This window comes from Crinia signifera, chromosome 5 (genome assembly GCF_055691185.1).
Source record: "Crinia signifera chromosome 5, ASM5569118v1, whole genome shotgun sequence".
Classification (NCBI taxonomy): domain Eukaryota; kingdom Metazoa; phylum Chordata; class Amphibia; order Anura; family Myobatrachidae; genus Crinia; species Crinia signifera.
Window position 1 is genome coordinate 157,230,512 of NC_139221.1, and position 13,489 is coordinate 157,244,000.

General features: G+C 42.4%; 1 protein-coding gene across 1 annotated transcript in view; it reads left to right on the top strand.

The window, feature by feature from the left end:
- Positions 1–13,489, top strand: part of SLC6A19 (solute carrier family 6 member 19) — an 89,361-nt gene that overhangs the window by 46,891 nt on the left and 28,981 nt on the right. Inside the window, exons 3-6 of the mRNA XM_083186298.1 lie at positions 1,218–1,358; positions 2,143–2,274; positions 6,863–7,044; positions 10,043–10,153. Of these exons, the coding sequence (XP_083042424.1) occupies positions 1,218–1,358; positions 2,143–2,274; positions 6,863–7,044; positions 10,043–10,153 (566 nt within the window). The remainder of the gene's footprint in view (positions 1–1,217; positions 1,359–2,142; positions 2,275–6,862; positions 7,045–10,042; positions 10,154–13,489) is intronic.

Sequence of the window (13,489 nt, forward strand, 5' to 3'; positions counted from 1 at the left end):
ACAGCAATCCAAGTGCATGTGCTCTTGTAGAGTGATTATGGTAGAGTAGAGCGGATATACAGTACATATGTGTGTACAGTATATAATAAGACAGTGGCTCTCAAACTTCATACCTCCCAACATGACCCTCTCCAGGAGGCACACAATGCTCTGTTCTTGGACTTTCCTAGAAATGTATGATTGCTGTCATCTGTTTTAAACAGGTTCATTGCTAAGAAAGGTGTTTTACCACAGGTGATGATACTGTAGTCGTACATTAACAGGGAAGTCCAGGAACAGAGCATTGTGTCCCTCCTGGAGAGGGTCATGTTGGGAGGTATAAAACTCACTCCTCAGGTGCTCTACACAGTTCAGGATTTCCAGGTCATCCAACAGGTGTACTCATTACTCACTGACACATTTTAAAAGATCCCCAATTGGAGCTAATAATTTCACTTGATTCTGTGAGGAGTCCTGCAAAACATGCACTGTGTGGGGTCCTGAGGACTGACTCTGAGATTTTGTGTAATATGACATGTAATGAAATGATATAATCACTACCCATTATTTGCCCTTCTGCTCCAACTTATTTGTGTAACCCTTTAGCTCATGTCTGGACCCACATTCACATTATTACCAATACCATAAAAAAGGTTTTATTCATCCTGTTACACCAGCTTTTGCCAATTATAATATACAAATCACCGCACCATACCAGTCTGTGTATTGTCACCTTGTTATCTTCATATTAATGGAGTTGGTGCCATAGCCATCAGCTAAAAACTTCAGTCAGTAAAGTCACTTGCCCCCCACTCCGTACATGCAGTTGTTGACTAGATAGTCAAGGTTGAGCTGCATCTACAGACAACATGTTGGGGGTCGTTAACAATGTGTGGGAGTGTGCATCATTAACGTCATTGTGCACACACACTGGACAATTTGCATTATATATCGTTAACTATATCGATATCATCCATATCATTAACGATATATAGCCAAGTGTGTACCCAGCTTTAGATCGATAATGTATTCTGTGTTCAAGCTAGATAGTCAGTTGATTGCTGTTTTAGGTAAAACAACTATAAACAGAATTAATTTAATGGCAACCTGAGTTAAACCTACACTGTGTACGGAACATATATGTATTCGTATCTTAATTTGTCTGTTTGTTAAATTGTTCTAAGCCACTTTGAAACCATTAAACCATTAAACATTCTTTATGTATTACTTTGTTATAGGGGCATTCATGATCCCATTCCTTATATTGCTGGTGTTAGAGGGTATTCCACTGCTACATCTTGAATTTGCAATTGGACAGCGCTTAAGAACAGGAAGTGTGGGAGTATGGAGTGCCATTCACCCAACTCTGAAAGGGGTTGGTAAGTAATGCACAATTCTTGTAATATAGACAATTAAGTCTAAATATAACATAATCATCAAACCAAAAAAATTAAACATAATCAACAGCAGGCAGTTATTTAGTAGTTTGTTGTACTCCCATTTAATTATCTCATCATCTGGAATATTTATTATGCCTTCCATGATCTGCAAATTAAACCTTTAGTTGCTGACAGATTCTGTAGGTCATTGCTGTTTTTGGTGTGTGTTTAACATGAATACATCATGTGTTATTCATAATAAATAGGAATTTTATTAGACCAAGGATATTGTCACAGGCAGCACAATTTAAGGGCCAACATAAGTGTAGGTTAAATAAAAATATTATTTGTGCTGTTCATAATAGCTGTCACTTTAATTCCACTGTGCAGAATAATTATAGATTTAAATACCTATCTTCAGTTCAAAAGAGATGTTTAAAAATGTAAAAAAGCTGTATTTATTCTACCGGCAAACTATTTAGATATTTTGCCCAATTTTAATGTCATAGCATCCCAAAAGATTCAGAAGCCCTTTATTAATATATCACACCACTAAAATATTTCTTGAAGATTGGTACCTTTGCAAGAATATATGCAAATTTCCTGAAAGCACAAATTTGGAACAATATTTCATCCTATATTGATTATTATGAAATGTGTATTTTTAAACACAGTTCTGCGGATGAAATCCTTCAGCATTATACCTATTTCTCAATAGTAGCACTTGCATAGTTTTTAATGTAAAACATTACAGACAAATAATAATTCCAAATTTCCCTTGTAGGTATTGCATCAATGTTTGTCTCTTTCCTTGTTGGTTTGTATTACAACACCATTATAGCCTGGGTCATGTGGTATTTCTTCAACTCCTTCCAAGACCCTTTACCATGGAGTACATGTCCACTGAACAAAACAGGTAAATGTACACATTTTATTATTTTTAAAAAACATAATCCCAGTGGTTATGGAGAACCCTTTGTAATGCTGCCTCTTTTTACATTATTTATCATTAAATATTCCAACACAAGGTAAAGAGGTCCATTTGTGCTGCCAAGCACAGCACTAGATATCATGAATTTGGTGCCCATTCTTACCTGTATGGCAAGGTCCAGCAGTACCCACTCCCTGGTGTTCTATACTACTCCTTTGTAGTGCCAGAAGCCTAATGCTGAGAGTGAAAGGTAAATGTGAAATGTGTGGAAGATGTCTGAACATGCAGTTAGCTCTCTGATTAGCCTGGATTCAGGAGAACCTGGAGAGCCTCCTTGCAGCCACAAAGGCTTTACTGTGTATAGCAATGGGGATCAAGCAATGGGTTGGGTATTACTGGTAAACAGTTATCATGTCTGCATGGATTATACTGTAGATATTGGCTTGATAAACTTTTGACATACCATCACTGGTGGTTTAGCGGTGTCTTTCCTTCTCTTGCCAATTTCTGTAACTTACCTTATCCCTTATCCGCCCACTAATGCCTAACCCTAACCCACCCCCTGAGGCCTAACCCTATCCTCATCCCACAGCCTAACCCTTCCACCAGCACATAATCCTAAATGGCTGAATTGTCAGCATGTCAATATGTGTTCAGTTGTTGACATTGTGATCATTGTTGACTTAGTGCCCATTGACAGTTTAAAACCATAGGAACATTCTAACATCAACATTGTGGTGTCCACATTATGAATATCAACATGACCACAGTCATTCTTCTGATCGGATGACCCAGCAATTGTGTTATGCTTTTAAAGCCAACATGCCTTACCTACAGTATATCTGAGTATGAGAAAGCTAATAAGACTGTGTAAGTAAAGACCCGCCGGAGAAATCATTTATTTCTTGGTAGAGATACCTTTAACCCTTTGAGTTCCAACATCTCTGTGAGAGATGTGCAAAAATATCTGCTATATACGCTGGCGTCGCTTACATTTGTTATATAGACTCAAATTAAAAATTCTGTGTAAAAAAGGATTATATTTTCTATGTAAGGTAAACATTACAGGTCATTATGATGCATACAAATTTACAGGTCATTATGATGCATAAAAATGTTTGCTTGCCAATTATCACACCTATTTTGACAAATTCACTTGGAACTCAAAGGGTTTATAAATTGCTCTTAACTGTGAAAACCCATTTCCCTGTGAAAAACACATTAATTAAGGTTATCACTAGATGGAAATGGAATTAGACTCTCAATCACTGACACTCTGATTCCAGGCTGCTTCCTACAGGACCTGATGGCGCACATGCAGAAGGGGTCCTGCGCATTACTTAGCAGCATGCGCTGCAGCAACAATCTGACGTCCACTTTTCTTTACACCAGTGGTTCACAAACCATTTCTTTAACTGAAATTGCTATTTTTGATTTTATGTTTTACTATTATTGTAGTGTATTCAATTTTCTCACATCATTGTTCATTGCTGTGTTAGCCTAGACTCCTTTACAACTTTATTGTCATTTTATTGTATTGATTCTTTGGAGTACAAGAAACATCATGATTTTCAAAGAATTTCAAAGATGTAATCAGGAATCAAGATTTCAAAGAATAAATATGAAACAAAGGTTGCAATTGTCAGTGGTGTATACTCACACTGTGCAGCTGCAAATATCACTAAGAATTGAAGTACTGTACCCCAACAAAGCATGTTTTCCTGTACACCAGGTCTCGGGGTTACAACCATTCATTCAGCACTTTCAGGGGTAGATTTATTAAGCTCGGTGAAGTGATAAAGGGGTTTATTCTGGTTCGGGCGGCTGGGCCCTAAGCGCACGTTCCAGGATTTTTTTTGATCTGCGCATGCGTACCTTCCGCAATGCGCAGGCGCGACGACTCCACAACACTCACGGACGTTTCTTTCCGTGGGAAAAAACTGTCCGCAAGAGTACGGTCATTGTGGGCGGCATAGGGGCGTGTTGAGGGGAGCGGCCGAAATAATGAGGGAAACTGGGCGTAAACATGGGCGTAAACATGGGCGTACACAGGGGTGTGCACAAAAAATGTACGGTGCTACTACCGCTCGATCTGCGAAAGCACCGTGCATTTCGGACACAAAACAGGCGGCCGCCACCGCCACCTCCAGACCACCCCTACAGATACCGCATGAGAGCGGACGCCTGGGTCTGTTAATTAACGCTGATTACTACTCAAACACATACACCTGAATGTAATAAGCAATGCTGCAGCCTATTAAGTGAAAACCATTATTTTACTACCTGCAAGCCACACACAGCCCTCAAACACACTGGAAGCATATCTTTCTACACTTCAACATGTAAAGGTTGGTTTCATTTTAGGTAACATTCATTCAAAGACCTGCTTATATATGTCAAGGTAGTTATTTTATAACCATCTACACCCATTCAGAAAGTGTTTTGGTATACTTTAAAACGCAGGACACTCAATTCACAGAAGTTGACATGTGTCAATTTTTTCACTGTAGCACAAACATACCAGTTTTTTATATGGAAAAAGACACATAAACCACATCTAAGACCAACAAGGATGAGTTTTCCATTGAAAAAAGGCGAGACCCGTCTGTACAAGGAGGCGAACGCTCAGATAGCCGTAAGATGTCGGTGTGAAAACGGACGGGAGCCGTCCGTATACGGTGGCGTACGCTCTGTTGTACGCCAGCTGTTGGTGTGTAGGAGTCGATCCGCCCGTGTACGGTGGCGTACGCTCAATTGTACGCCACTCCCCTTTGTCGGTGTTTGTGACCGTGCGTATGCGGATGTTTTGTGGGTGGACTTTCGCTCACCGTCCGCGTACGGGAAACGTACGCTGATACAGAACGTACATACGTACGTTTGGCCGCCTGAACCAGAATAAGGTCCAAAGTGTCTGGTTTTTATCACCGTCCAATCAGCTCCTACCTGTCATGTTTCAAACCAAGCCTGTAACTTCACAGGTAGGAGCTGATTGGCCGGTGATAAAAACCAGACAGTTTATCACTTCACCGAGCTTAATAAATCTACCCCTCAGTGTCTAATACTGTAAATCACCAACAATGTATTCTGTACAGTCTAAACAAACATTGTCAATACTTTTTTTTACATTTTTACACATTGTTAAACATTTTAATATTTGACTTTTTTTCTAACCAGCAATTTTTAAAGGAAATTTCTCTGGTGATGTCAGCTGGCCGCACCCGGCACTTGCGTCATCGGTGCATTTGCATGAGAATGCCCAGTTTTGTTATGGGGATGCCCATGAAACGCTGGGTGTTCCCATATGCAAATGGCTTGGACTGCCGCCCCATGCCCCTCCACGCCACCCCGAATGCACACTTGGGGAATGTACCAGAATAAGGCCCTGTGTGTGTGGGCACCTTAAAAACTTGCAACATTGAAACATCTATTTCGGTACTTGTGTATTATCACGGCGCCCACGATTTCCATCGTAGGGCATTGTATCAGTCGTATCACATCGCATTGCATGCGATCCGATCGCATGCGAAGCGATACGACCTGATTTTTAATTGTACATGTACCCTGGTGGGTGATTACTATGTTAAATGCACCCCCAGACTAAATTTTTTATTGTACAGCCAACCTGATGGGTGATTACTATGTTAAATGCACCCCCATTGTTAACGACACCCCCACTATCAACCCGAAGCGTGGCGAGTGCAGCGAGCCCGTGAGGGGTGCCAGTACGCGTCCTCCAACCTTTTCATACCCCCACTATCCACTTCGGTGTGGAGTTGTTTTTAGATAGTGTGGCGAGCCCGAAGCGTCGCGAGCGCAGAAAGCCCCGCGAGGGGCCGCGAAATACATGTGAAGTAATCCGCATCCCCTCGCGGGGCTCGCCGCGCTTCCGGCTCGGTGGCTAGCTGCGCTTGCCACACTATCTGAAATCGACTCTGTGCCAACGTGGATAGTGGGGGTATGAAAAGGTCGGAGGACGCGTACCACTGCCCGTGCTCGCCACACTGTGCTCGCCATGCTTCGGGTTGGCGTTGATAGGGGGGTGGCGTTAACAATGGGGGTGCATTTAACATAGTAATCACCCATCAGGGTGGCTGTACAATTAAAAATCGGGTCTGGGGGTGCCTTTAACATAGTAATCACCCATCAGGGTGCCTGTACAATTAAAAATTGTGTCGTATCGAATCGCATCACATCGCATGCCATTGTAATGGCATAGCGATGCGACGCGATTTTAAATTGTACAGTAAGGGTCTTTATGACCCGAAAATCGGGTCCCATCGCATCCCATCGTATACCTTAATTAGTGGTATACGATGGGACCCGATGGGCGCCATGATAATACACAAGTACCTCTATTTCAGTAGAACTTGTTTAGATGTACAGGGACACATGACAACCACAAGAGGGAGTGTTCTTCATACTTACAAAACGTAGAGATGTAAGAATGATAATTATGATGAACTGATAACTTTCCTACAGAGAAGCAAAATTGTATGGTGTCAATATTTAATTTTAGTTTTTAAACTAACCGTTTGTACTGCACAAATAACTAACTAACGACTAATAATTGCAGAAATTGTATCAGAGTGTGCAAGAAGTTCTCCTGTGGATTATTTCTGGTATCGGGAAACACTGAATACCTCCACATCTATTGACGAATCAGGCACTCTCCAATGGTGGCTTGTTCTCAGTTTGGCTTGTGCTTGGGGTGTCCTGTATGTGTGTACCATTAGAGGCATTGAAACAACAGGAAAGGTATTTTGTTTGTTTTAATTTATATTTTACATACATATTTTTTGCAAAGTTTTTTTAAACCTTTCTTTAAAACAAAGAAATCTCTACAGAAAAAAAGTCTACAATAACAATATGGTATATATAGTAAGTGTTACTGTGGGAAGAATGAATAATAAGTATTATATTTCAACTTTGACCCAATAAAATGCCCATAAAATATAGATGTTAAATTCAATAGATTAGAAGATGAAGGCATTATCTCATCAAAATTAACAATATATTTCACTTATGTAATATACATAAATAGAAAAATATTTCATCCATTATGTTACCAAATAAAAGCCATTTCTAGTCTAAAAAACATAGACAAGAACAATATAAAATCTCTAAGCAATTCCAAAATATAAAAAATGTATTTAAGCATGGACATGCAAAAAATGTTTTAATAATTAACATGCAAAATCCATGATTAAACATAACAGATGATCAATTTAAATGTATTGAAATAAATTATATATACAGTGTCTTGCAAAGTATTCAACATACACGCCCCTAGTGTAGCATTGGGAATGCACCCCCATTGCCCTATGGCCACTGTCAAACTCTGCAATAATGGCTGATAAAGACTGTATCCGTTTAATGCTGAGTGGATGATACCGGAGATCATTTTGCAGCTTTCTACATATTGCAATACTGGGTGGCTGGTTGGCAAATGGGTCTCCTGTTTTTTAAGCATGCTTAAAACCAAGAAACCCGATAGGTGGCCAGGATCATGTGAGCGGGTTGGTCAGTTGAGGGTTACACTTGTCTAATGTTGGACTAACTGGTTGGTCAGGAGTCGGATCTCATTTGGTAACACAGTAAATTCTGTAAATGCTTTATAGAAGATTTGAATACCTTTTCAAGCCACTTTATACAAACATTACACTTATTGTCATTTACAACCCTATTGTTACATTTATACACAGCTTTTTATAAGTTTTCAGTCAGTTATCCAACATACTGTACAACAGTATGTGCTTGGATTCCTATTGGGAAAGTATTCAGCATATAAATAAGATCAAGATATTGATACTAGCTTCAGTGGCGTAACTATAAATTTTGCTCCCCCCCCCTGCCAAAAAGTTTGTGGCGCCCCCCCCTCCCCCCCTCCAGGCTCCTCTCCAGCATGTTTCCCTAGCGTTTGACGTGATGACGTGACACGCATTACGGAGAAGCTGAAGCAGGAGAGAGGAACGCATCACAGGCCGCCCTAGCACGCCCATCCGCCCCCCATCCTGTACACAGTAGCCAATAGCGGACTCTGTGTACAGTCAATTGAATAAGTGGGGGAATTTGTCATCTCTGCCATGGCCCCACCCGCGCTGCAACTGACTCGCCTCCAGTGCTCAGTTAGTGGGCAGTGGCAAGCAGCAGCATATCAGTGCGTCGAGTGGGTGCCGGCGCCCACACAGAGCCTGCTACTGCTTGCTCCCCCAAGCGGCTGCTGGGGCTGCCTTACAGTAGTTACGCCACTGCTAGCTTTCTATACAAGGTAATATCTTACAATGAAAATATAAGGCAATGGCTTCATGCTGCATGTCTACTGTATGCTTAGTTATTTGTTAATACTGTAAACCAGAGAAATTTTAATGCTGACATTTTCTAAACTAATGACCTTTACAAACACCCATTCGCTCAGTTAATTATTGTTGGTAGCTTTAATGCTGCATATTTTACAAATGCACAAAGCAGAACTTTAGCAATGACTGGAAAGAATCCAGCAATCTAACAGCTCCTCTGATAAGCATAGAGGGAAATGACCATCTGATAATCTTTTAGCTGAGGTCAGAATGTATTTGAATAGCCAAAATAAAAGATGCTTGTGATGGGCAATAAGGAGATGATTTCTGAAAAGGAATGTTGTATACGGCCAATGACCGCATACATTTTGAAGAATGTAACTAGCAGCTATGGTATATAGAAGGTTGCTGCGAATATGCGCATCCATGACCTCACGATACCGTGCCTCAGCAGTCCAGTTGTGATTGGATTCCAAGACAAGACCTGTAGAGAGCATTAATCAATGTCCAAGGATGATGTGTGCTGTAGTTCTTCAGAAGCAGGTTTAGACAAATTATGCAAATGAATCCTATTAGTTACTATGAATTCTTAAAAAGTATTTGCCAAACCATTTGACCTTTGATGCTCCTAATACTGGGAATATACTGTCAGACAAAGTGTCAGACCGTCAGACATTTTATCTGACAAGCTGAAAAGATTATATACCATGGCCATACACTGATATATCTTACAGTGTGTCCATGACCTGTATTACTGTACTGGCTGGTATGATAAAACTCACAGACAGTCAGGATTCTGCCAGTCATTTCTCTGACATCGGAATCCCGATAGTCAGGAGCCCGACAGAGGGGTGAGCGCATTTAAGGCCCTTGCGGGTTTTGTGGTGAGCTGTGCTCCCCACCTATTCTATTCTCCCTCTATGGGGGTCGTGGACCCCACAAGGGAAAATAGCCCATGTAAGTTGGGATTCTGACTGTCGGAGAAACGACCTTTGGAATCCCGACTGTCGGTGAGTCATCCGGTACCCTCCTGTACTGGGGAGGAGACATTTCCCTGTTCCACCCCTCTGAAGGAACAGAAGAAATGATGGGAAGTCTGCTGCGGCAGAGCATATACTTTGACCTCTCCCAATATTATGTTCCTAAACTGTCATTTTAATTTACTGTTCTAGTAACCTGCGGTGGGTTTATTATTTGATTGATTGAAACTCCCACTCATCAATTAATGAATTCAGCTGAGTTATGCTGCAATAGTAAATTAAGTCAGAAGTATGAGGCTAAACATTTACAGTATATTAGAAGGAACGGAGCAAAATGTATGGTCTAGAATACGCAAAAAATATATGCATATTAAATCCCTAATATTGCTAAAATAGTAAATATTTATTAATAATATAATTTTCAATGCTGACATGATATTGCACGCTTCTGATAATCTACTTTATCTTCTTTTCCAGGCAGTATATGTAACATCAACACTTCCATATTTGGTCCTCACAATTTTCCTGATTAGAGGTCTTACACTGAAGGGCTCTGTTAGTGGAATCATATTTTTGTTCACTCCAGATGTAAGTAGTTTTGTCATGCTGCCCCGTTGCACCATAATTCAGTTGTGCAATGCATTTACATTAATAATCTCAATATGTAGTTGTGCAATCTAGCTATTTGGTTTCATTCCTTCCAGATACTTAGGCCTGATTCTGAGTGGAATCATTTTCCAAAGCAACCAATCAGCATCCACCTGTTATTTTACAGACCGTACTAGATAAATGACAGAATCTAAGTTGCACAACCTCTCCGCTATACCTCTCTCCAAGGCATGATATATGTTTGCCATTGAGAGAAACAGCCAAGGTCCAAGACCCATCAAATACAGAATTAGCCAGAATGAGGTATAAGTATGTTCTTTACAGCACATGTTTACTTTGCTAGAATTTGCCCGATGCTGCCACACATGGATCTGCGTGTGACTTAAGATGCCCATACAGTACATTAGGGTGATTTACGTGCAATTTGGTTACTTTTGGGTGAAAAAAAAGATTGTGGTGAAAAATCTCATAATAAGTGTCCAAATCGCATGTTGCTAACATCAGGTCCGATGCGATGCGAGGTCCTGTGCGCATCGCATTGGAGCATGAGGGTTGCATCAGCTGCACATTAGATAAGTCACATCGCTAAGCCTTCATACAAGTTTAGCTGGGGATCACATACAATACATTGTATACAAAATGACTGCAAATGGCGCATCGTATGCGCTCCTGCCACTTAGGAAGTTCCCAGGCAGCTCAAGGGGGGAATGCGGGTGACTTCTCCCTTTGGAGAAGTCGTCTGAATGTATGGGCATTTTTAGAATCAGACTTACTATTCTCATGCTCGATTTTTTTCCAGAGATTTATTTCCCCCATAGCTCTCACCACTGAGTGTTCTAGGGAAGGATGACTTCCCTTGAACGTCCTGTTGGCTAGATTGCCCATACACACATAGCGATGTGTGCATGGGCAATCTGTGCTAACCATTGTCCTGCTAGCACAGGCCAGCAATTCGACTACATTTTGACCACATGTGGTCAAGATCTAGTCAGGGGATGGTGACGCACAGGGATGCACATCCCCGTCATTTAGGGGCATACACATGGGGTTATCCATGCTTAATATCTAAGCGATCTGGTCAGATCATTTAAAAAATGGGCTAAAATTGCCCCATGTTTACGCCCCCTAGTAGCTAAGCCAATCAGATTCTACTTATCATTTATCTAGCATGTTTTAGAGCAGCGTTATTCAACCACTGTGCCGTGGCACACTAGTGTGCCTTGAGCTGTTCTCAAGTGTGCCCAGATCTAGAGATGCCCAAACCTGTTTACAGCCACCACCAGTTTAACTGCTGTGGTAAATTAAATTCTTATCTCTTGTTGCTAATCTTAAATGGTGCTCCAACCAATCAGCTTCTAACTGCCATGTGTCTGAAAAATTAAAGTTAGGGGCTGGTTGGTTGGAGCACCATTTAATATTAATGAGTGATAACAAGAATATCACTCATTACTGAATATGCCCCATATTACATATAAAACCAGCACCCAATGGCAATTTTTCTAACACAGGGCCAGATGCACTAAGCTTCAAAAGTGATAAATAGAAAGTGATAAACAACCAGCCAATCAGCTCCTACCGGCCAGGTCACCAACTGTGTTTGAAAAATGTCAGGTAGGAGCTGATTGGTTGGTTGTTTATCACTCTCCATTTGATCACTTTTGAAGCTTAGTGCATCTGGTCCACAGCCTGTAACATGCTGGTTGGTTAGTACTTTGTATATTTCCACTTTATCGCTCTACATACTATGGTAAATCTAGCACTAAAGCTAGGTACACACTACAAATATAGGATGATGTTGTGTTCGTATAGTATGTACTCCCTGATCTCATTGTCAGAGATGACATGGTTTTGTTACATTAAGAAATTGGAACATTGTTAAGTTGTATACTCAGCTCAGGGCCCCCCCCCCCCATACTGCCACAATAATCATTTTCTAACCCATTAATGCATAATTGCCTAACATTCTGGAATGGCAGGGAGCCTGACAAAATTGAGTGGTCCTCCCAGCCCCTCAGGTAGGTGGGCAAGACCCCTGCTTTCTGGTGCTTCTGGAGGCCCCCAGCACCCTCCCCTTTGCCACCCACAACAGAGTACCAAAGAGAGGACAACAAAATAGGGAAGTATGCCTTAAGAGAAAGTATGGAGGTGAGAGAGTTTCCACAGCAACCACCTGCATTAAGTATAACAACAATCTTCACAGACATCCTTGGTTTTTGATCAACTTTTTTGGCAGACTTAGTGGCGCCCCTCTAGATCCCGGCGCCCTAGGCAGTTGCCTAAACCTGCCTAGTGGTAGAGCCGGCCCTGACTCAGCTTAAGCATAATGTCTTTATGCATGTATACAAAGAAACAAAGGGGCCAATTCAGACCTGTGCAAACTTGGCCCATCCCTGACAGTGGGGGTCTGCCCATGCGCAGGCGCAGGGCCGGCGCCACCACTAGGCAACCTTAGGCATTTGCCTAGGGCGCTGGGCACTGGAGGGTGGCATTCTGGTGCAGCTCCCCCCTACCACTACAGATAAGCGTCGCCTCCACCTTTTCCCCCCCTGGGACTTGGCGGTGGTGGCTCCCCCGTACTCGGCGGCGGTTGCATTCCCTTCATCTCTCCCCCCCCCCTTGGAGAAGGGGGTCACCGCAACCCCCCCCAGACTCGGCGCATCACCCCCTCCCCCCGGACTCGGTGGCGGCCGCTTACTTCCCCCACCTCATCACTCACCCCCCCCGTGCGCAGGTGAGCGGGCAGGCAGCGCACCCCCCCCCCCCAGGCCCTGTGCATGCACTATAATGGGCATGTGCAAAACCCCCGCAGTGAGAGCCTTCAGCAAATTTTTAATTTGCTCGGGCGCTAGATGCCTGATTGACAGGCAGGGGGCTTTTCGGATGGGGACCTGGTGTTTCATGGGCGTTACCTCAAAAATGGTGTACCCCTGCCTGCTTGGGGCAGGTGGATGGAATCACATGACGCCAACGCCCGCCCCGAATTCTTTGGAAAGCATACAAATGACAAGTACGTTCTGGCAAAGGACAGGGGAAAAATCATTAGATGGTGAGTAACCGTGCAAGCTGGTGTGTAAGGGAAGACATCCCCTCACAGCGTAGCACAGGGTTTCAGGCAGCATGGTAGGCGTGCGGTCGGTGGGGAGGCATTTACCTGCTCGCTAGACAGTGAATATAAGCAGCCTAGTGAGCAGGTTGGAATTGGGCCCAAAGTGTGTGCAGACCATTTGATCCACTTACCATTTGTACTATCCACACAGCCAAATCTCTCAACTGTGCATTCAGTCCTATGGAGAGATGATGCAATGTGGGCTCTGG